The sequence below is a fragment of the Oncorhynchus mykiss genome, chromosome 8 (genome assembly GCF_013265735.2).
Source record: "Oncorhynchus mykiss isolate Arlee chromosome 8, USDA_OmykA_1.1, whole genome shotgun sequence".
NCBI lineage: Eukaryota > Metazoa > Chordata > Actinopteri > Salmoniformes > Salmonidae > Oncorhynchus > Oncorhynchus mykiss.
Window position 1 is genome coordinate 13,388,513 of NC_048572.1, and position 23,502 is coordinate 13,412,014.

At 41.7% G+C, this 23,502-nt stretch overlaps 1 protein-coding gene across 5 annotated transcripts; it reads left to right on the forward strand.

Moving 5' to 3' along the window:
• The first annotated feature begins 1,874 nt into the window (after window positions 1-1,874).
• Window positions 1,875-21,743, forward strand: LOC110529424 (transport and Golgi organization protein 1 homolog). 5 transcript variants are annotated; one of them, XM_021611582.2, is made up of 27 exons: window positions 1,878-2,429; window positions 3,380-3,513; window positions 3,615-3,701; window positions 3,816-6,474; window positions 6,990-7,274; window positions 7,368-7,501; window positions 10,791-10,922; window positions 11,743-11,764; window positions 11,880-11,968; window positions 12,076-12,153; window positions 12,287-12,397; window positions 12,694-12,765; window positions 12,874-12,978; window positions 13,098-13,220; window positions 13,353-13,434; window positions 13,753-13,805; window positions 13,930-14,020; window positions 14,111-14,249; window positions 14,459-14,657; window positions 14,866-14,933; window positions 15,017-15,105; window positions 17,479-17,592; window positions 18,383-18,454; window positions 19,446-19,492; window positions 19,707-19,757; window positions 20,701-21,052; window positions 21,225-21,535. In XM_021611582.2, exons 1-27 carry the CDS (start codon window positions 2,309-2,311, stop codon window positions 21,503-21,505), a joined length of 5,790 nt encoding a protein of 1,929 aa, XP_021467257.2. In that variant the 5' UTR covers window positions 1,878-2,308; the 3' UTR covers window positions 21,506-21,535. The 5 variants fall into 5 exon arrangements, with proteins under 5 accessions (XP_036840703.1, XP_036840704.1, XP_021467257.2 ...); XM_021611581.2 differs by having other exon boundaries at window positions 1,880-2,429; window positions 19,704-19,757; window positions 21,225-21,743; XM_036984808.1 differs by lacking the exon at window positions 17,479-17,592 and having other exon boundaries at window positions 1,875-2,429; window positions 19,704-19,757.
• The last annotated feature ends 1,759 nt before the right edge of the window (window positions 21,744-23,502 follow it).

Below are 23,502 nucleotides of genomic sequence, written 5' to 3' on the forward strand. Positions count from 1 at the left end.
GAAGGTTAACTGTTAATGAAGAATTCAATCGGACTTGCTGTCAAGATTTGTCCATTATGGACATCCAATATGGGATTGCCCCATGAAAAAAAAAAAGTATCCAGGCCCTGTTGGATTACCCTCTGAATTTTCCAAAACCTATGAAGAAACAGCACAATTTTTACGTGAAACCTTTAACGGTGGCTATAAATAAAGGGAGAACTACCTGCCTCTAAAGCAAGGTTATTATCCAAGACTGAGGGACTATCTATTGATATTACAAAATCCACTTGCTGTACCTCAGGCTATTGTACAACTTCATATGGAAAAACAAGCCAAAATAAAAAGAGATGTTATCACCAACAGGGTTTAACGGTGGACTAATATGTCTTAGACTTCATTCTCTTTAACTAAATAACGAAAGTCAACTGGGTTAAAAAGGTACTTACTAAAAAAAAAAAAAAAGAATATTGTACCGCATTTTGGTTTTTCAGAAACTCGGATTGCGACTTTTTTTTACAACAATGTCCTTATATTGTGGGTAAACTTCCTGTGGAATTGGCATCTTTTCACAAGCAGGCTTTAATGTGCCGGGCTTTGCTGTATAAACAACTTTTCACTTCCAATGTTTTATATGGAATAATAATTATATATTACATGGAAACAAGATGTTATTTTACCGTAATTGGTTCTCAAACAACATTGTTCTAGTCAGCCAATTAGTATCCGTGGGAATCTGTATACACGGAGAGAGTTTATGGAAAGATACAACGGAGGTTTCAAGCAAGGAATATGACACCGTTATAAAAGCTATACCTAGTGGCGATAAAGTCTTTACTACAGAATAATGCATATTGTGGGATATTTCCGATTGTAAGTGATATCCAGGTGAATGGCATAGGTTTACCAGATTAGAAATTCAACAATCGATTATTAAGGGATATTTTCTACAGGAAATCTATTCCTTCTGCCATATTTTGTTGGGCTTCATCGTTTGATGTGAACTGGCACCGTGCTTGGCTCACTCCTCACAAATTTATGGTGACCAACAAAGTAAAGGAGATCTCCTTTAAGATTTTCCATGGATTCAAACCCCTGTAATAACTTGGTTTCTAAATATACACACACCTGATGTTACCAGGGAATGCAGTTTTTGAACTAGAAACTGAATCTATTTAACACTTATTTTGTGTTTTTTTGCATGATGAGGGTTTCTGGACCGATGTGACGCTATATCTTGGTAACAAAATGCATACAACCATTGAAATATCCAAGTTTTGACATTTTACTACACAGATTCTATAGTTGAATGTCAGTATGTCAATCTCTTATTAGGAAACATTTTTATACACATAAACATTAGTTTTGTAATGAAACGTATGCAAAGCAAAATGTCTCAGATGTATTTGTTACTTTTTGTTGAATTGTAATCACTCTGGCTGTTCTATTGTTTTGTATGTTACTGTTGTTTAATCAAATACAAAGTAAAATGTTATGCACTTTAACGCACCTATTGATCGAAGTGAGTAGGTAATATAACCAAGTTAGAATATACTAGCAAATCATTGGTAGGTTCAGTGCCTCACATCACTGGAATCGTGAAGGCAAGTAGGCCTCAAATAGAGCTGGGAAAGATATTATTTATGGGAGTGAAATAGAGATCCATTTTAAAACAATAATGTCAATACCTAGGGGAGATATTTACTCTGAATGTTGAATGGAGCAGCCCAGTTAGCCAACGTCACTTTTATGGGCTGTAAGAATAGGCAGAAAGACACACACACACACCAAATGGGAGCCCTGCCGGGCTACCCTGAACCTACTATTTTGAGAACCGGAATGCACCACGCTCTCATACAGAAAGGTAGCCATGCAGAAAGGATAGCCTAACCACCATGAGGCTGCGAGAGATTCAGTATCATATTCTCTCTTTATTTGTTTTGTTTGTTAGGGTACCCCTGGAAAAACAATGCACGTGTACACCACACACATCTTTTGAGGTGTCATAATACATCTGCTGTAGTCAGATTGGCAAATTGAATGGGGAAAAGGAAATTGCGACCACAAACAGGCTTTAATGTGCTGGGCTTTGAATGTTTGAGGTGTATCCAACAAAGACGTACTAAACCCGAATCAGAACGTATGCGATTCAAATGAAGATTATATTCTGGTTCTATGGCCTTGCTCTTTAATATTTGTCATTGTCCGCCCATATTTTGATATTTGACTCCACGATCAACATCCTGCAAATTGCACCAGCCTTGGATTTGCTGACGTGTCGGCTTCATCTGCTCATGCTCGAGCAGAACCAGATAGCCCAACTGACGACATGGCTGTAAATGTATCTCATGTATACATTTTACTTTTATTTATTATTAATTTCATATCCAATGCCGCCACCGAAAGGAGATTCTCCGACTTCAAACGATGTGCTGACGAAGAATGCAGTAGTAAGTACTTGGCGTTTAGCTCACGCGAACTTTCAGGAATGATGCTTCCATCGATCGTTAAATGCACTCTCCCCACCTCATTCCAGTGTAACGTAGCAGCTAGCTAGCTAATAAACCGGCGTTATCTTTGACCTGTTGCCATTTCAAAGGGATGAACTCGGCTAACCTAGATAAAAGTACTGTCATTAGTATTCTTATCAGCACGAGACGAGTAACGTATTATTACTAAATATAGCTAGAAACCTGGCTTGTTTGGTTGTAGCCGAATCCTGGGTTGGCTACTGCTGGCTAGTTGCCTAATTCTGGAGCTAGTTAACGTTACCTCAACTCTGTTTTCTGTAGTAGCTTGTACCATGTAAACAAGCTTTCGGCCTACATATTTTATTGAAATCAAAGCCACCGAAGGCCCCAGTGCTTCATGGGCAATGTTCACCAGTGTGGACTACACAACATAGCTGGCAGTGTCCTTGGTTAGCGAACACATCTATGTTGTGTGTATGGTAGGCTAAGTTATTGTAATCAACTAGCTCCCTAAGTCAATCAAATGTACTTATAAAGCCATTTTTACTTTAGTATTATCATCTTTAGGGACCGTTTAATTATGTGTTGGCTTTTAGGAAGCAAATAGCCAATTTCACTGTGACTAGCTCAATTGCAAGATGGTGTATAGGCTTAGCTATTGTTGACATAAAAAAACACGTCATTAACCCCCTCTGCCTGCAAGTTCTTGACTTTTTGCATCTGCCATAGCTGTTTCATTGAACCCTTGATACTCACTGTAAAGTGTAAACAGATTAGATTAAGCAAGGTTTACCTTAGGGATGTGTATTTACACATGGGGCACTAAAGGTGGACGCCCAAAGACGGTCCATGGCTGGGTCATTGGATGAGATGTTTGGTGTGGGTGACATTCCCACAACAACTGATCTGTGAATCCTTCCTCTCCACAGTGCTCCTGTGCCGGGGGAAAGCATCAAGTGATTTCACTGGACCAGACTGTCGGTTCCTGTCTTTTAAAAAAGGAGAGACGGTATATGTCTACTATAAACTCTCAGGCAGAAGGACAGATATATGGGCGGGAACTGTAAGTATGAGTTAATATTTAATCATGTGATAACAAAACATTCTAGACTGCAATGTTAACATTGTTTCATTCTTTGTTTTGTTTCCATTTCTTACAATTAGGTTGGTAGCCGCTTTGGTTACTTCCATAAGGACCAACTCGCAATCAATCACATATACACTGAAAAAGAATTGGAGATTCCTGCTCAGGTAAGAAAATAACTTGTATTTATTTTATTTCCAATGCATTATTAAGAAATTCTGAAATGCCTGTACTTTCTGAAATGGTAGTATGACTCAAACAAGGTTATTTTTTCTTTTCAGGAAACCGACTTTGTTTGTTTTGACACCGGACACGATAAGTTTGACAGTTATGACATTGAGTCACTGTTAGTCTCCTCCTTATTGTTAACGGACCAAGACAAGTCTGTACAAGGAACCACAGAGACTTTAGACCGAAACAAAAGTGCAGAGAGCACCACAGTGGAAGTGGATGAGCCTCCACCTGAAGTGACTCTGTTAGAAAACAATGATGTTGATAGTGATGTTCCTGAGGACATTGATAAGGTTTTAGAAGAGGTTTTAGAGGAGTTTCCAGAGGATAAAGATCCAGGCCATTTTGATCCTTTAGAGTCCTCTCTACCTCAGCCTGAAATTGAAACTCTTGACGCAAAAGGAGTTGAATCTAACACAGTAGTTGAGCCCACAGCTGAGAGGATCAAAGATGACCTTCAGAAATATCAGCTGACGACCGAGGACTCTGTGCCGGACAGTGTTGTTGAACCAGAGCAAGGTGAGACTAAAGAAAGCCTTTCAGAACCTCTATCCAAAGATGATCCTGAGTTGGAGAATGCGCCAGATGGTTTTTCAGAAGGCAGACCTGTCCCTCAGTTGAAAACTACACTTGGAACAACTTTTGATGCTGTCACCTCCGATGACGAGGAAACTAGGAAGGTGACTCCATATGACGAGGAGGACGAGGGAAGTGAAGAGTTTGAATATCAGCAGGATGACAAAAGTGATTATCATCTTAGGGAAACTCCATTGCTGGCTTTTTCTGAAGAACATTCTAATTTAGAACACGAAGACATTGATAAGGTTTTAGAAGAGGTTTTAGAGGATAAAGATCCAGGCCATTTTGAATCTGATCAGACAGATGAGGAAGAGAGTCCACCAGAGACAGCTGAAAAACAGGACTCCAAGGACAAGAACCTATGGTCTTCATTAGGCGATACAGTTTTTAACATTGTCAGTGGTGGGGAAAGAACAGCTCATGTTACAGGTTCAGAGGAAGAGGACGACGACGACGATGACGACGAAGGTGAGATTGTACCAGAGGAGCTTCCCAAAATTGAAGAACCCAAGGAGAATATACAGCTGCTAGCCAACGACCCAAAGCAGGAGCCAGAGGTAACAGAACAGCCACATGAGGTCATCTTTGAGGAACCTATAGACTCTGATTTCCTTGAGGCTGTCAAAATGCCTAATGTGGATTCCCAGACTTTGCAGTTGGAGGATGAACCTGAAGAAGGTGACATTGAACCTTCAATACCACTTGCTGATGAGGTGATTCCTTTTGAACATACTGAGGAGGCTATAGCAGAGAATCTTACAGTAAATGAAAGCCCAGTCCCTAAACACGTCTCACAGACAGAAATGCTCTCAGACTTTGATAGTAATACTATCGACTCAGAACAGACGCAAGCTGTTGAAGAACTCCCCATACAAAAAGAACCCAAGGAGAATATACAGCTGCTAGCCAACGACCCACAGCAGGAGCCAGAGGTAACAGAACAGCCACACGAGGACATATTTGAGGAACCTATAGACTCTGATTTCCTTGAGGCTGTCAAAATGCCTAATGTGGATTCCCAGACTTTGCAGTTGGAGGATGAACCTGAAGAAGGTGACATTGAACCTTCAATACCGCCTGCTGATGAGGTGATTCCTTTTGAACATACTGAGGAGGCTTTAGCAGAGAATCTTACAGTAAATGAAAGCCCATTCCCTAAACACGTCACACAGACAGAACTGCTCTCAGACTTTGATAGTAAAACTAACGTATCAGAGCAGAAACAAGCTATTGAACTCCCTATACAAAAAGAGTCAAGAGATTTCTCACAAGTAGAGAATAAATTGAAACCGGGTGGTACAGAGCTTTTCAGACGATTTAGAGGACCTAACGTCCCAGATCCAACTAAAAACACAATGGTTAAAGAGAGGCATGAAGAACTCCCTGTAGACAATGAGGATTTGATAGACCCAGAGAACTTGGAGATTGAAGAAGAATTGCTAGAGGATGAAAATGCAGCATTGTCTTCATCCAAAACCGAGCACACTGATAAGGACAAAGAAAGTAGATCGGAATTTGGGTCAGAGCAATCCAATTATGCTACAGAAACCGAGGTATCTAGTGATGAGTTGGATGTTGTCCAAATTGAGGAGGCTATTGACATAGAACCTGAGGAGCATGACATAGAAGATTCAGAAAGCGCAGGGTTGGATCAAACACATACACCCTCACTTGAAGACAAAGTTCCGGATCCCCTTTCAGGCCAAGAGCCAGAATACAGTGATAATGTGTTGAGGCTGACGCTACTGCGCAACCACTTCAAGGAACAGGATATGAAGCTCTTCCAGAAGATTCTGGGTCTTCAGAACCTCTTCAGGGTGGAGTTCTTGTTCTCTGACCTGGAGCAGGAGCTGAATGCTGCCCTGATGTCACAGACAAACACCAGTGAGGACATTGAAAAGGTGCTGGAGGCCATTTTGGAGGCCTCTGAGACCCCAATCCTGGATGAGATTGAGAGGATGCTGGATGCCCGGGAGAATGCTGACGTACAGCAGGAGACTGGTGAGCTTGATGTGGAAGCCACCATCTTGGACAACTTCCAAGAGTTGGCGTTCACCCTGCATCAGAAGTACTCAATGACCAGCGACAGTGCTCCCTTGGCAGAGGGCAGTCAACTACACCCTGACACCGGTAAGATTGCTTATTTACTTCAGTTAATGTCAGATTATGGGAAGATTAAAACCTTTTAAATTAATTTATTTGGAAAATGTCATGTTGCAAATGACATGATGATAATAATGCCTGGCGATTGGGTTTGCATGAGAAGTTGTATTTAAAGCTGGAATCCATAATGGTGAAACAGCCATGTCCATTTGCGATATTACAACAACAAAGTTAATGCAAACAACAAACACTTTATTTTTCTCTCTGACTTCATTGTATGCCCGATAGAGCAAAATATGTACTGCAATTTTTTTTACCATGCTGTACGATAGTCCTCAGCTCGGCAACAATAACAACGGTCGTGAGGTGGCCAGTGGCGCTGTTTCCCCCTATTGCGGATCACATCTTTAAGAAATGCCTATGAAGTATCACAAAGTAAATAGTCTGTTGACATAGCACAAAACCACACCCTGACAATGCCAGTTAGTACATTTTCATGCATTGCAATCTAACTGTTTGAACCGCTATAATAATTCGAGAAGATGGGGACGTGTCTGATGCAGAGGAAGAAAAGATGTTCCTGCACTCTGTGGGGGACATAAACGAGGACAACCTCACGGTGACGGGTGAAGAGACTAAAGCACCTGAGGAGAAGCCTGATCATGAAGGCCACAACAGACCAGATCTGGATATGGGTCTTGAGGAGGATGTGGGGCATTTTAACAGAAACCAAGACAATCAACCAGAAGAAATCCAGAGGGGCCCTCAAGCTATTTTGGAAAATACCTTGGACATGGGACTTGTTGACATGGAGCACCCTTCCTCAGGTATGCGCTCTTTCAACTTCTTCTACTTTTGAGATTGCTGTGAGGGATAAACTGTGCAGACATTAACCTAATTTGCTTGTCCTTTATTGCCAGGCTCTTTGGAGTCGCCCCCTGTTTCTGATTTCCAGGAAGAGGAGCAGAGTAGTTCATCAATCGTATCGGTGTTAATTTTCTCTGGTAGTCTAGTCACCGTGGTTTATGAGTACCTTGGAATATATGCTGTTATGGTAAGTTACTTCATGTACTTCTATGAATGAGTTCGTCTTCCTATTAATTGACTAACTTTTCAGACTGTCAGAATTGAATGCTTAGGCCTCAAGTGTGGTATGCATCAGGGTTTCCATTAGCAAAACATACATTTACAAGTAACGAACAGCAAAATCACTAGCCTAAAACAATACTATACTGATAGAATAGATTAACATTTCTACTATTGGTCAGCTATTCGAGAAATAAATAGTCTATTCCAAATGGACTCTTGGACACTTCTGGGAAGGTGGATCCAAAATTCAGTCAACCAGTAGGCCTAGGCGTAAAAATAAAATACACATTTAAAAGCAATGCGTGATGCTATAGATAAGAACGTTTCGCTAAAAATGTTGATAAACTATTATTTCTAAACATAAGGGCAAGTGTTCGTTCCAAAATGCAGTTAGAGGGAAAACACCATTGTCAAAAGGGCACCGCACATGCAAGCAGTTTCATGCAACAGAGATTAAAATATATGTTAGAAATTTATAGAGATCTAATAGGCTACTTTTGAAGCAAGGTAAGACGTATCTCAAGTCTTAAAATGTTCAGGTTTCAAACAATTTAAGTATATGTTTTCAAAATGCATAGCCTACTTCCTCCAGCTCATTGCAAAGTGGTATGTGATGCACTGATGAAGCCTGTCTTCCGTTGCTGTTTGAGATGCTGGTTTTCTCGCGCTGTCTGACAGGTTTTCCGCTCAAGGACTCTGTATGTGTGTGATGAGATGCATAAGGAATATTCTGTGCCTACACATTATGCAAATTAACCTATAGACCGATAAGCATGACCAGTCAAATGTATTTCCATCGACTGGTTTCCATCAATGAATAGCTAAAAGCATTAATTCATAATGGGATTGTTTCTTTTCTTTCCCCAGACAATTGGCCAGGCGACAATTTTATTTCTCAACTTTTCTATTTATTTCATAGCCGGTAAGCCAGCTTTTAGCCTAACGGAAACCCTGGTATGCATATGCATTTTATCTCACCTACTTATTGCTGCGACAATGCATAGTTTTCAAATGTTTTGTTTTTTAGCTTTATTTTATTATTATTTTAAACATTGGTTTTGCACAGAGCAATATTTTTCCCACTTGAATGTTTGACGCTCGATGTGATGTCATTAGGTCAAAGGTTCTGCAGGGCCATGTTCAGTTGCAAAACGTTCTCGAACGTTGCAGATAGAAATCCATTAATCGAGCAGAAATAATTCATTATTCAACATGTCTGAGGTATATTTGTTCTACAGAGCGTTTTTCTATCTGAACGTAAGAAAAACTTTGCTTCCTGCTGTAATCTTTATTTAAAACAATTTTGCAACTAAAACGAGTTTCTATTGGACAAATTCAGTAGGTCCCGCCTCGTTTAGTACGGTTTCCTTTAAGAAACGTTTTGCCAAAGACAGTAAAGTAGGTAATGAAACTGGGATTTTGCAACAGAATCGACCGAATGAATATATCCCAGGTTTATTGATCTTCCTTCTTTTTTTGTTGACGTGTTCTAGGGAAGTCTAGGCTGAAGTTCAGTGACCACCACTGTCGGTTTATTGGTATTGTGTAGGGCATACTTGTAACGCCGCTCGTAGTGCAAGCCTTCTTTCTACTTGTGCATTTGTCGTGGAAAGTAATCGCGTTCACATCTCTAAAAGGAAGCTAAATGCATAGCTAGCTATCTACGCGTTACTAGTAGACAGGTTGTTGGCGAATCAGTCAGCAAGCTAACGTTAGCTAGTAAGCCTATTAGTTCACCAAGCTAGATGGGCACAGCTTGTCATCTTCGGTGTCGTCAAAGACAACCACGATGAAGGATCCTCAAGTATTCTACGTTGATAGGTTTGTGAAACGAGGAATTTCGGATTTCCGCAAGCCAGTTGCATTGCATATTAGCCTAGCTAGGTAGCTCAGCTATCAAACAGTACTACTTTCAGTAGCAATGGATTCGGAAGTAACAACCCCTTTGCCCATGATGCCAGAATCTGATCAACTCTCCGTCTTCTACGCCTCATTTATAACGGAACTTCAATATGTAAGTAGTTGGCTAATGTTAGTGTTGACACTGCGCATTTATGGAGGCTATAACTATTTCAGCTAGCCAAGTCTTAGTCTACCAAATGGATGGCTTGCTATAACTAAATTGCAACTCAATTTTGTTGGCACCTTCAAAGTCTTGTGTAATGGTTTAGTTGTCGTCCAATACATATACAATTTCTCCAATAGTTTCAGCCTAGAAGGGATCACTTGATTGCTCGTTTGTTTCAATGTTATCAAAGTGAAAGTTGACTGTCCTCTTCCTCATAAAAAAAATTGGCCACTTACCAGACTTTAGCAGTAACCATTATTCATGTAAATGTATGGCTCGGATCGAGGGGTTTCTCTGAGCGGTTGAATTTTGCTTTGTTGCTTTAACCTATTCCCTTTTACAATTAAGCAATAAGGCCCGAGGGGGGTGTGGTATATGGCCATACCATGACTAAGGGCTGTTCTTATGTACAATGCAAAGTGGAGTGCCTGGATACAGCCCTTAGCCGTGGTATTTATGGCAGTATACCACAAAAAAACGAGAGGTACCTTATTGCTATTATAAACTGGTTACCAACATAATTAGAGCAGTAAAAATAAAGGTTTTGTCATACCCATGGCATATGGTCTGATATACCAAGGCTTTCAGCCAATCAACATTCAGGGCTCTAACCACCCAGTTTATAATTAATTATATGCTAGACCTTATGTTAAGTAGTTGTTTGTTTATTGCCCGCCTTTAACGGGGTGAAAGGGCACATAATGCACTCTAAATCCAAATTGGCCTTAGTTTGTTAGATCCACTCCACAATGTGGTGTTTTAATTTAGCTTGTTTGATCTAGTCCAAGATTTTCACTGAGCGACTGAGATGTATGGTCTGTGTTGGGCCTGTATGCCACGTTCATAGTGCAAAGGTCTCTGGTTGGACAGTGGCAGGGCCCCAAGTCAATCCCCTTTTGATTAGATAAGCTTAAGGCAGGTTTACCCTCTTTATTGATTTTGATCAACAACTGGGTTACAGGCTAGGTCTATTTCAGAACCCACCTTGATTTGATCTGAAGAAGTGTCTGTTGGCATTGACTGAGAGGGTGCTCAGTTTGAACAACACAGTAATGCCTGATGGTTTAGTAAAATTATTTTCCTCTGTCCTTCATCTCAGCCCAACTATTGCCCAACTTATTTGCTTGACCTGAAATATGAGCTGTAGCAAGGAACGCTGTGTGATTGGGCCTGTGTCTCTCCCCAGATGGTCACCTGCCTGCCAGAGGAATGGAAGCCAGGTCCAGACTTTTACGGCGTGTCCTGGGAACCCGTGCTGGCCACTGCAGGTGCCGGGTTCATCGGCTTCCTCTTCCTCTTTTGGAGGAGTGTTCTATCTGTAAGTCATTTTTGCTCGGTCACTGCTTTCAGACTTTCATATGGTGTCCGAGACACAAGTGATTCTTCATGTTCTGAATCATTCAGTGGGGTTTTTCTCTAACATAACATTATCTTGGATTTTGTGAACTAATACATCTGATAATAAGTACCAAGCTCTGTTGGCAGAGCAGTGCCGCCTCTCCCATTGACTTGAGGACTTTACATGGATTTTTACATCTCCTGCAACGTAGTTTCCGCAGGTCGCAAAATTAACTTGGCACAAGCTGAATGAAATGTAAAAAGCTTGGAGTACGCTCAGTGCTCCATTGACATTTCAGAGAGATGCTTGTTTTTCAGACAAATCTTCGAAAAATAACAGGAGTAGCCAGTAATATGAAAAGCGTTAAATAAAAAAAATACTACATGTCATGTCTCAACATCTATCTATCTTACCTTTATATTGTTTTATGTCCTCCGGATTAGAGAAGAAAAATGACGAGTTCAGTGACGAGCCTGTCAGTTAGTCTTAATTCTCACACAGCATCCAGCCTACAGTGCCCTTTTTCCAGATTTTTGACCACTTTTTTTTCCTCTGGCCTCCATTGATTTAGTCACCTTGATCTTGACATCCAACAAGGGTAAAAACTCCAATAACATTTGAATGGATTATGATATAGGTTTGGACCATTGGTCAAAATAAGCATTTTTGATTGGACATCGTACATTTCATCATTTTTGTTTTTATTGTTTTATGTAATTCTATGCAATCGAGGTGGGCATGCTGCTATTGAAGAGACTTTGCCTCAATGTATTGACCTATTTCCTTTTCCATCTCACAGGTCAAAAGGAAGTCCTATCTAAGTAGGTTCATCTACTTATTCTTTTGCAATTTATGGTGCATAGTGAATCCTCATTTATATATGCCTACATGTCTTACACGTCTCATTTCGTACTCTTAACATATATTTTTGATTAGCTACTGAAAAAGAGATGGCAGACAGGATGAAAACATTTGAACAAGAGAAGGAGGAGATACTCCTGAAGGTTGCTGAACTGCAACAACAGGTATGTTGCTGAGACTTTTCACTGACCAAGATCCAGACTTTGGGTTCAATGTGAATTAAGTGACATAACAATGTTTTGATCATATATTTCTACTGGGTTCCCCTCAGGGTGAAGAACTCAAAGAAAAGAAAAAGCTGTCTGAGAAATCTGCCACCTCATCTCTGGAAAAGATCCAAGAATTAAAAGTGAGCCTCTGGAAAATATTCTCATGATCACACGTCATTGTCAGGCTGACTATTGTTTACTTGTTTGTTTTTTTTGTTTTACATAGTTTTTTAAATGTGTTTGTCTCACCCTTTTCTTTCAATATCTATCCAGAATCTTGTGCAAGAGATGGAGAGACAAAATGAGTGCCTGGACGAGGAAAAGAACTTGCTCGCCAGATCCTTTGACGAAGAGCGGACAAAGGCGGCGAAACATCAAGATATGGTGAGTCATGCTGAGCGATAAGCCGAAATGTCGGGCGGGGTTTTCGTCTGGGTTTTTTAACAACCAATTGATCAACGTTGTTCCTTCGAAGTATCTCTACCTGACAATACATCTAATAGATGGTATTCAACAGTCTTCAAACTAGATAAAGGCATAATTTTAAGAACTAGTAATATTGTGATTTTGTCAGACCAAATAGTCTGCTACTACTAGCCAGCTAATCGCCTAAATAGAACAACTTGATGGGGAGCACAGAGAAACATAGTAGTCATTATGCTCATTATCTTTACCTATAGATGTCAGAAATGGACAAAACTATTGAGAAGTTGAAGCGGAGCAGAAAGAAGACTCAGGAGGCTCTCTCAAAGGTACATATCAAAGATGCAAACATCAACATTGCACCACTCAAATATAAATGGCATATGGCCGTTTTTAATATATAGCACAGTATAGAGCACACATTTTTGATTCTGCAGGCTACCATTCTGATGGAAGAAGCCAAGCTCCGTGAAGATGCACGGAATGTCCAGCACCATGTTCTGGAGAAGGATATCGCCACCCTGAGAGAGGAGAACATCTCGGTGAGTACCAACACGGAACAACGATTCACACTTTAAGCCTCGTGACATATGGTGCAGCAGTCTTTGGCCATGCGGGGCCTGCATAGCAACGTCCTTATGACCTAATATCCTCCTTCCAGCTGCACCACGCTGCCAATTCGTGGGAGGAGAAGCACAGGGAGTTGAGCGAGCAGATCAAAGTCTACCAGAAGTCCCAGAAAGATCTGGAGGACTCCCTTGCTCAGAAGGACCACAACGTTGAGGTGAGTTTTTTTAAATTATAAAAAAATAAAAAATCTAACGTTACGATTTTGTATTTGTTCTAAAGTTGTTGACTGATCCAAGGGGAGTAGTGTAGAGTATAATTAATTGGTGGTTCTCTCCCTCTCTGGCAGGTTTTGTCTGACCTCCTGGGAGACCTCGAGGCCTGCGACGACCTGAAAGGAGGCGTCGTGGCTAACGGGGAAGCCGCTAACGGTAATTCACCTGACACCTTGTCATAAATGACTTGATAACTTGCTAATTAACATGCCAAATATGTAAGTGTTGTCCCACTAAGGCTTTGTTTAGACAGGTAGCCCAATCTTTTGACCAATCAGATCAGCTCTGAAAAAGAGCTGATTTGAAAAGATCTGATGTGATTGGTCAAAAGACCAATTAGTGGAAAAATATCAGAATTGGTCTTCCTGACGCAGTTAAGACTGAACGCAAAATTAGGCCTATATGGCGGCATCTGCTAGCCCTCAGTGTGTATCTGGGTAAACTGGATTTAGAGTCATGTTTGGTCTGTTTCAGACAAGCAGACCGTCATCCGAAACCGCATTAAGCAAATGATGGATGTCACTCGGGTAAGACGGAGTCCTTTCTTGAACAAACCCACATTTTTGTGTATCTGAAAGCCAAAATAATGATATTCAGAACTAAGAAGTGAGTCAACTCTTACTAACTCTTGGCATACAATACTTTCTACAGGTCCAGACCACTCTGTCTGTTGTGGAGGAAGAGCGCGATCGCTTCATGACCAAGCTGCTGAATGAAGAGAAAGCCAGGAAAGAGCTGGAAGGTATGTCAAGCACTATATCCCAGCAGCTAGAATTTGAAATGCATCACTCCCTTTTCTCTCTCTCTCAACACGATCAACTTATCACCACAGAACAATACCAGAAGCTGGAGCATGCCATCTTGTTGGTGAAAAGTGATAAGAACCACCTGGAGAACCAGTACAAGACCCTGCAGCAGAAGAACGAGATCATCACAGAGATGTACCAGCAGAAGGAGAACGCCTTGCAGCAGTAAGTAGAATTAGACGCTGTTCAGTTCATGCATTAATACCATTGTAGGGTTTGTTCTCAGCGGTACCACAGCATGTAAAAAGAACAATGACTTTTTCCTCAATGTGCCTTCTTCAAAACATATTTTATTGTTTTTCTGTGAAGTATATTGAGATTATTGAATGCACTTTAAGTAAAACTTCATTTGATTTGTGTTCGTCGCCTCACAGGAAGCTAACCAAGGAGGAGTTTGAGCGTCGCAACAACGAGGATAGGCTGACTGAGGTGGACGGCAAGGCCCTGGAGGCCGAGGAGGAGGTCAAGGTGTGCAGGCAGCGTATCAAGGAGATCCAGGATGAGCTGAAACAGACTGAAAAGTCCTACAAAGCCCAGATCATTGAGCAGGAGCAGAAATCCCATGAGAACTGGGTATGTACAACTTACTTGTTACAATGTTAATGTGTCTCCTACTCATTTCTCAACCCCCACTGATTGCACACATGTAGAACGACAAGGACATTACATTTATTTTTATTTTTTAAATGAAATAAAATAAAAGTCTGCTGTTTGACCAATATTTCATAAGGTAAATTTAGTCCCAAACATGACATTTTAAATACCTCTTCCATCTCTCCAGGTTATTGCACGCGCCGCAGAGCGAGCTCTGTTGGACGAGAAAAAGGAATCAACCAACCTCCGTATTAAGTGAGTGCTACAGCAAACTCAGTTGGGCAATACCAATGGGGTTAGCGACACCAGTCTAGATTTCTTTCTCTCTTTCACCTTAGACTGACGGAGATGTCCAGCAAGCTGAATGAGCTCCGTAGGCCTCTATTCAAACCCACCCCTGGGATGGCTCCCATGCCTCTCCGACGAGGTAAGAACAAATCCCCACAGAGTTCCCAATGTTATTAGGTGCTGGCGACTGGCACATCTGGGGTGCATTCAGTAAGGCAAATTGTTGAACGTGCAGTGCGCTCCAAAAGTGTTGGGACAGTAGCAATGTTGTTGTTTTGGCTCTGTACTCCAGCACTTTGGATTTGAAATTATACTTGACTACGATGTTAAAGTGCAGACTGTCAGCGTTCATTTGAGGGTATTTTCATCCATATTGGGTGAACCGTTTAGAAATTACAGTACCATTTTAGGAGACCAAAGGTATTGGGATAAATTAACTTAAGTTTATTAAAGGAGTCAAAAGTTTGTATTATTTGATCCCATATTTGTGGCACACAATGACTACATCAAGGTTTTGACTCTACAAAGTTGTTGGATGCATTTGCTGTTTATTTTGGATGTTTCAAATTATTTTGTGCCCAATAGAAATTAATGGTAAATCATGTATTGTGTCATTCGAGTCATTTTTATTGTAATATTTAATATAATGTTTCTAAACACATTCATTAATGTGGTTACGGATAGCTACCATGGTTACGGATAGTCCTGAATGAATAATGAATGCGAACGTTAGAGACATAGACATGCTAACCTCTCACCATTTCAATAACAGGGGAGGTTAGCATTTGAGGTGGTATGATATTTATGCCCAACTTTCTCAGTCACTATTCATTCAGCATTTTACCTAATCATAGTAGCATCCACATTCATTTAGAAGTTTTTTTAGAAACATATTCTATTCTTATTTACAATGAAATGTACTCAAATGACACATTATTTACCATTTGTTTCTATTGGGCACAAAATAATCTCAAACGCAACCAAAACAAACAGAAAATGCATCCAACATATTTGTAGTCATTGCGTGCAATGAATATGGGACCAAATACTTAACTTTACTGCTTTAATACACAAGTGTATTTGTCTCAATACTTTTGGTCCCATAAAGTGGGAGGATTATGTACAACAAGTGCTGTAATTTCTAAACTGTTCAACTGATTATGGATAAAAATACCCTCAAAGTAAAGCTGATAGTCTGCACCTCATAGTAATTAGCCGTGTTTGAATACTCATACTAACTGTACTATTTGTGACATAAATTTAGTATGTAGTATGGTCATAGTATGGATATACTGTAGTTAGTATGCCAAAGCTTCCCTGATGTCGTACTACATTACTTGTATACTTCGTATTTTGGCGAGTGGACACTCTTTCTGTGTTTTTAGGGCCCATAATGCAATTCTTCATAAAATGGCCGTGGCTTCACAACATAAGATTTGAAGAAAATAGCGGAAAATACGCAGCCATAGTCCGACAGCGGATACAAATTAATTCAAATGTTGAGCAATGTAATGACTTTTCAAATAAGTTACGTTACATGTTTGCTGACAAGTTGTTAGCTACGCTAGCCTTACGAACCGCATAACATGTCATTAAATCTCATTTATTTATAAAGCCCTTTTTCCATCAGCAGTTGTCACAGTGCTATTACAGCAGTTGCTTGAATGTACCGGTATGTTAGCTACCTAACTTTAGTTGGCTACTAATACATCAAACTTGCCAGTATATAAACTATACGCTATCTAACTAACTACCCAATGTGTATTGACTTGATTGTTCACGTCATTCTTAGCATAGCTAAGTGGAATAGTTGTTGTGTGTTCTCAATGCACATTGTTAATGACGTCGTAACATGTCTAGCTAGTAATTTGTTATGCTAGCATGAAGTTGCATAGCAACAGCATCTACTTCCGGTAGACAGGTGAAGCGTTAATACACTCAACTGGAAGGATACTGTTTGTTTACACTATACTAAGATGAACTAATAGTATGTAGTATACAGTATGTTCGTTTGGGTATTCAAACACAGCTATCATTGTATCATTTCAAATCCAAAGTTCTGGAGTACAGAGCCAAAACAACCCAAAATGTGTCACTGTCCCAATACTTTTGGAGCTCATTGCGTTTTGCAGATGGATCTGAAATGACTCTCTATTCTTGAGGACAGAGATGGATACATGCTCTACATCATATGTTTATATCTGAATATTCTGTCATGTTGCACCTTCCTGAACAGACCCCTGTGTTCTTTGAGTCCCCGTTGGTTTGTCTCTATTCTATTGTTGGTTGGATAATAGCTGTGATTGCGTTTCAGATGAGTTCTTGTACTTTGTTTTTGACTATTGGATAACCCATCTGCTGTTGGAGCTTTACCATCGGAAATATGTGGAGTTGTGTTGTTGATTTGACGCCTATTCCTTGAAGCTGGACCAATGTGGAGAGACTGACCACAATATTTGGCTGTGTGCTGTTGGTTGGGTGTTCATCATTTTAAATGGTTTGGTTTAAACAGGTGACTCGTACGGGCCCTCGCCCGTGAGCGGAGGTGCCCCGTCCCCCCCTCTCATGATGGAGGGTCCTGGGCGACCCCCCTCTGCCCCTGTGGGGAGACGGAACGAGCCCTACGGTGAGTCTCCAGAACCCTTCCCCGGACAGCCTCGGCCCTGGTGATTGGCCAAGCAGTACCGTCTCTCAGCCAATGAAATCCCTTCTAACCTTTTCACCTTCCTTTATATCCCCTGTTCTGTTTCAATCATGTCTCCTTTTTCTTCCTACTGCTCTCATCCTGTACCTAGTTGGTTTCCACGTCTGATCACTTATTCTTCTTATCTTCTGATTACTTCCTGTTTACATTTAGATTTTCTTGTGACATGCTTTCCTCTCTCTCACTGCCATCTTTTCTCCCCATACCTACCGCCGTACCCATCTTTTTCAACCGGGTTTGCGTGTCCAGGTGGTCCAGAATGTCCCCTTGCCTCTATCTTTCACCGTCCTTCTCATGCATTCCTCCTGCTTTTTCTGTACTATGTTGGTGTCTTGGTGGTGCTCAGCTGCTGGGAGGTCATATGTGAGGGGCATGTCCTTGGGATAGTCAGGTTACAGAAGCCTTGGCCATTGTGATCCCTTGTGGAACTCTGTACAATCCAGTTGTTCTTCAGCCATGTGATATTAATACTGATTCACAAGTGTTCTAGTTGTGGAATAATCCTACCAGTATATGGCCAAACATTTTCGACAGACTGCAAATAGACCAGACACTGCTATAAATAGCTGGTAGCATAAAGCAGTAACGTGAACCACAGTGGTGTAGAGTCAGGTGCCTAATGACACCCAGGAGAGCTGAGGTCAGAGAATATGGCAGTGTTAACATTAGCCTTGGTAGGATGATGTATGACCGTGTATTTTGTGTTCAACAGGACCACGACCTCCATCTGACCCTCACGGTCGTTACCCCCCTGACCACAAACACCCAGTGGCTGCCAGACCTGGTAGGGATGATTTATTTGTCAGTGAAGGTTGATTCAGTATTATTCCCTATGATCCAATATCCAGACCTGCCAACATGCATGCATTTTGCATACCAACTATGCAATTCTCTATCCATGTTCGAGATCCGAGTTAAAAGTAGAGTTTTTTTTTTTTTTTTTTTTAAAAAACCTTTTTATTTAACTAGGCAAGTCAGTTAAGAACAAATTCTTATTTTCAATGACTGCCTAGGAACAGTGGGTTAACTGCCTGTTCAGGGGCAGAGCGACAGATTTGTACCTTGTCAGCTCGGGGTTTGAACTTGCAACCTTCCGGTTATTAGTCCAATGCTCTAACCACTAGGCTACCCTGTCGCCCCATAAATTTAACATCCTGGTTCTCGGGCTGCAACACACAGACATGTGCGGAGTTTGTGTCAACAGACATGGAGATTAATACATCATTATTGGACGTAGCTAACCCGTGTCTGCCCCTCCTGTTTGTTGTGATGCTGAGTTTGCCGGCTGTCAGATGTACCTAAACACATGGACAAATCCCTTTTCGACTCCGTGTGGAAAGGTGAACACTAATTGTTTCAAGCTAACGTTAGCCAACATAAGATGGACATTCAGTGGGCTCTAAAGTGGCAGCAGTTCGCATTTGTAGATTTTGTACCGAAACAAATAACTTTAAAAAATCCCAGAATAAAGGCCTTTGTTCTTTCTCATTAGATCTTGTTAGTGACTTTTACCATATGTATAAATAGATTGCTGTCAAGAAAGAAAGTATTCCAACCTTTTATAGACTTGATTTGGTACAATTCTATAATTGTGATCAGACTCACAAACAGCATGAGCGTGCGGGATGAAAGAACCTCAATTCGGCGCGCAAGTTGAATCTCCACTTTGCCGTGAGTGTCTGGTACTCTAAAAAGTTGGACAGGGTTGGCATGTGTGAATGTCTCTATCCTAGCTGTATTTCCTTTAATCAATCTGCTCTTTGCATCACCTTTAGACACCATTGCACCACGGACATCCTCTCCAAGCAGTCTGGACAGCTCGGTGAGTTTTCAGTCAATTTGTGACAATGTCCACAACTTCTTTCCTTATTACGTTACAAAGTCAGGAATGGAAAATGGACAAAATGGAACTAGCAAAGAAAAGTTTCATTGAGGCACCTCGAGTCCTTAGTCTTATGTGCATCTCTCCTCCCCCCCCCCCCCCCCCCCCCCCCTGTTACTCCATTCAACATGTGGGTGTGTTTGCTCTAAAGCAGACCGCTCCACCACAGGCTGAGGCCCAGGCCTCCACAGAGAACCCAGAGGCAGTGAGTATTATGTAGGAGGCTGAGGCACGGTGGAAGGGATGTGGATATGTGAGCATGCTTACCTCAGCCATGGATCAGTGGCAGGCAGTGGGCTTGTGGCCTCGCAAGGTTTGTCAGACTTAACAGTAACTGTCCAGTGAAAATCATTCTGTTAACTCATACCCAAATTATGTTGACTCATCCTATACTCATGTTTGTGGCCAAAGTATAAATTGGGGGGGAAAAAAACATATTTGTATCTCAAACCGACCATTTAAAAAATGCGTGCTATTTCCTCAGAGGATGATGTCATCCTCCTGAGGAGGATGAGCTGGCCAATCAGCAGTCTACTCACAATATTTTTTATTACCGGTATACGCCCACACAATTCCACACAGAAAAGCGTATATTTAACATGCTTAATGACAATTTTTTTTGGAAGGGAAAACTATTTCACTCATATTGTAATTATCGGTCATTTCATTGAAATCTGGAGACACTGAACAGTTACTTGAATGTTGCTGGCTGGATTTTCACATGCGTGGTTACTTGCCTTATCAGTTCTTTACATTACAACACCACCCCCACTGAATGAAATGTGGTGACACTGTTCTACAAAGCCATAATTAAAGCACAACTGCATGATGTGAATTGTGTTATCGTTAAAAGCTGTGTGTTTTGAGGTTAATGCTTTGTGGAAAGGTCCTGATTCCCGAAATCACGGTGATTCACGGTGATTGGAAATTTGTCGTGTGATTTGTTGTTGGGAACTGCATAACTTACCTTACTATTGTGGGATATCGAAGTTTTTTCTGACATGTGCATGATTGTGTTTTGTTCTAACGAAACTGTTTTGAAAGGAGCTCACGGGTGGTGCCAGCAACAGGGCTACAGGCACCACCAACCTACATCTCCTCTTTAAGACTTCTAGGTTTGTAATGGTGTTTATTGGTGGTTCCTCCAGAACTCAGGACCTCGGGGCCCTGGCTCCCTCCTGGTCTCTCCTATCAGCTCCCCCCCCGACTCAGGCCCCGGCCCCCTCAGACCAGTAATCAGCCATCCCTCCGGACTCTGCTACCGTCCTCCTGGCCCTGGGCCCCACCACATCCCTCCTCCCTCACCCTTCATGCCTCCCATGTACCGACCAGCCAACGGACACCCAGGCATGATGCCTCCCGGACCCCCACCACCTAATGGACACCCACCTGGCCCCATGATGCCACCCGGACAGCGGCCTCCACCTCCTGGTGCCTACGGCCCCCCACACCACCGGGGCCCTCCTCCACCTCACTATGGACCAGTGCCTCCCCCATTCGGTAGGTGTTGAATTCGGCGACCCATTTGTTTTATTTTTTAACCTCAAGTTGACTTTCTTTGCTATTGTTATTTCAGTTGTGTAGAGTAACGTAGTAGTGATAATGTAATTTTTGTTCTAGGATATTATATTATTGCTTTTCACTTTCTCATGTTTGCTCTCGCTCTCCCCAGGTGTTCGCGGCGGCCCCCCTATGGCCCGACCCATGGGACCACCACGTCCCTACATGCACTACGGACCACGTGATCACTCCATCCCACCCCAGCACCTGCCCCCAGGAGCGGCCCCATACCCTCCTCACAGTGGCCCCAGAGACTTCCCCGGGCAGCCCCCCATGCAGCAGGCCCCCCATGGGCATGACTCTTCTGTGGGTCCCCAGGGGCAAGACTACAGCTCCCAGCAGGCAGCAGCTACCCCCCAGGACTCAGTCAGCTCCTCCATGGGAGAGCCTTAGACACCCACCAACTATGTCAGAGGGCTTGGATACCACCTGCTACCATTAACAACCCGGCTATGTCTAATCAACCACGATTTATCTTTATTTTTCCCCTTTCCTTTAGATTTAATTTGGATATATATATATTAGTGCCAGTCAAAAGTTTGAACACCTACTCATTCAAGGGTTTCTTTATTTTTACTATTTTCTACATTGTAGAACAATAGTAAATAAACCAAAACAATGAAATATCACATAGGGAATCAAGTAGTAACCAATAAAGTGTTAAACAAATCAAAATATATTTTAGATTATTCAAAGTAGACACCCTTTGCCTTGATGACAGCTTTGCACACTCTTGGCATTCTCCCAACCAACTTCATGAGGAATGCTTTTCCAACAGTTTTGAAGGAGTTCCCATATATGCTGAGCACTTGTTGGCTGCTTTTCCTTCACTCTGCGGTCCAACTAATCCAAAACCATCCCAATTGGGTTGAGGTCAGGTGATTGTGGAGGCCAGGTCATCTGCAGCACTCCATCCCTTTCCTTCTTGGTCAACTAGCCCTTACACAGCCTGGAGGTGTGTTGGGTCATTGTCCTGTTGAAAAACAAATGTTAGTCCCACTAAGCCCAAACCAGATGCAATGGTATATCGCTGCAGAATGCTGTGGTAGCCATGCTGGTTAAGTGTGCCTTGAATTCTAAATAAATCAGACAGTGTAACCAGCAAAGCAACCCCACACCACCACCTCCATGCTTCACAGTTGAAACCACGCATGCAGTGATCATCCATTCACTTACTCTGTTTCTCAAAGACAGTGGTTGGAATCAAAAATTTGGACTCATCAGACCAAATGACAGAGTTCCTCTGGTCTAATGTCCATTGCATGTATTCCTTGGCCCAAACAAGTCTCTTATTGGTGTCCTTTAGTAGTGGTTTCTTTGCAGCAATTCAACCATGAAGGCCTAATTCACGCTGTCTCCTCTGAACAGTTGTTGTTGTGTCTGTTACTTGAACTCTGAAGCATTTATTTGGGCTGCAATTTCTGAGGCTGGTAATTCTAATGAACGTATCCTCTGCAGCAGAGGTAACTCTGGGTCTCCCTTGTGACAGTCTTCATGAGAGCCAGTTTCATCACAGAGCTTGAGGGTTTTTGTGACTGCACTTGAAGAAACTTTCAAAGTTCTTGAAATGTTCCGCATTGACTGACCTTCATGTCTTAAAGTAATGATGGACTGTCATTTCTCTTTGCTTATTTGAGCTGTTTTTGCCATAATATGGACTTGGTCTTTTACCAAATAGGGTTATCTTCTGTATCACCTCTACCTTGTCACAACACAACTGATTGGCTCAAACGCATTAAGAAGGAAATGCCACAAATTAACTTAACGAGGCACACCTGTTTATTGAAAGGCATTCCAGGTAACTACCACATGAAGCTGGTTGAGAGAATGCCAAGAATGTGCAAATCTGTCAAGGCAACGGGTGGCTACTTTGAAGAATCTCAAATATAAAATATACATGATTCCATATGTTATTTCACAGTTTTGATGTCTTCACTGTTCTACAAAGTAAAAATATAATTCCCTGGAATGAGTAGGTGTGTCCACACTTTTGACTATTAGTGTACCAAGTTATTTCATATATCCCATTACTACATGACCAAAAGTATGTGGGGACACCTGCTCATCAAACAAACATTTAATTTCTAAATCATTGGCATTAGTATGGAGTTGGTCTCCCCCTTTGCTATAACAGCCTCCACTCTTCTGGGAAGGCTTTCCACTAGATGTTGGAACATTGCTTTGGGGACTTGCTTCCATTCAGCCACGAGCATTAGTGAGGTCGGGCACTGATGTTGGGCGATTAGGCCTGGCTTGCAGTCGGCAGTCCAATTCATCCCGAAGGTGTTCGAAGGGGCTGAGGTCAGGGCTCTGTGCCGGCCAGTCAAGTTCTTCCACACTGATCTTGACAAACCATGTCTGTATGGACTTTGCTTTGTGCATGGGGGCAT

Bases quoted from the DNA above. Each gene is read 5' to 3' on its own strand.
- LOC110529424 (XM_021611581.2), top strand. From the start codon at position 2,309: ATGGCTGTAAATGTATCTCATGTATACATTTTACTTTTATTTATTATT. The intron at 15,106-17,478 runs GTAAGAACAAAT...TGGTTTAAACAG, and splicing joins TCCCATGCCTCTCCGACGAG to GTGACTCGTACGGGCCCTCG. The intron at 18,455-19,445 runs GTAGGGATGATT...CATCACCTTTAG, and splicing joins CCCAGTGGCTGCCAGACCTG to ACACCATTGCACCACGGACA.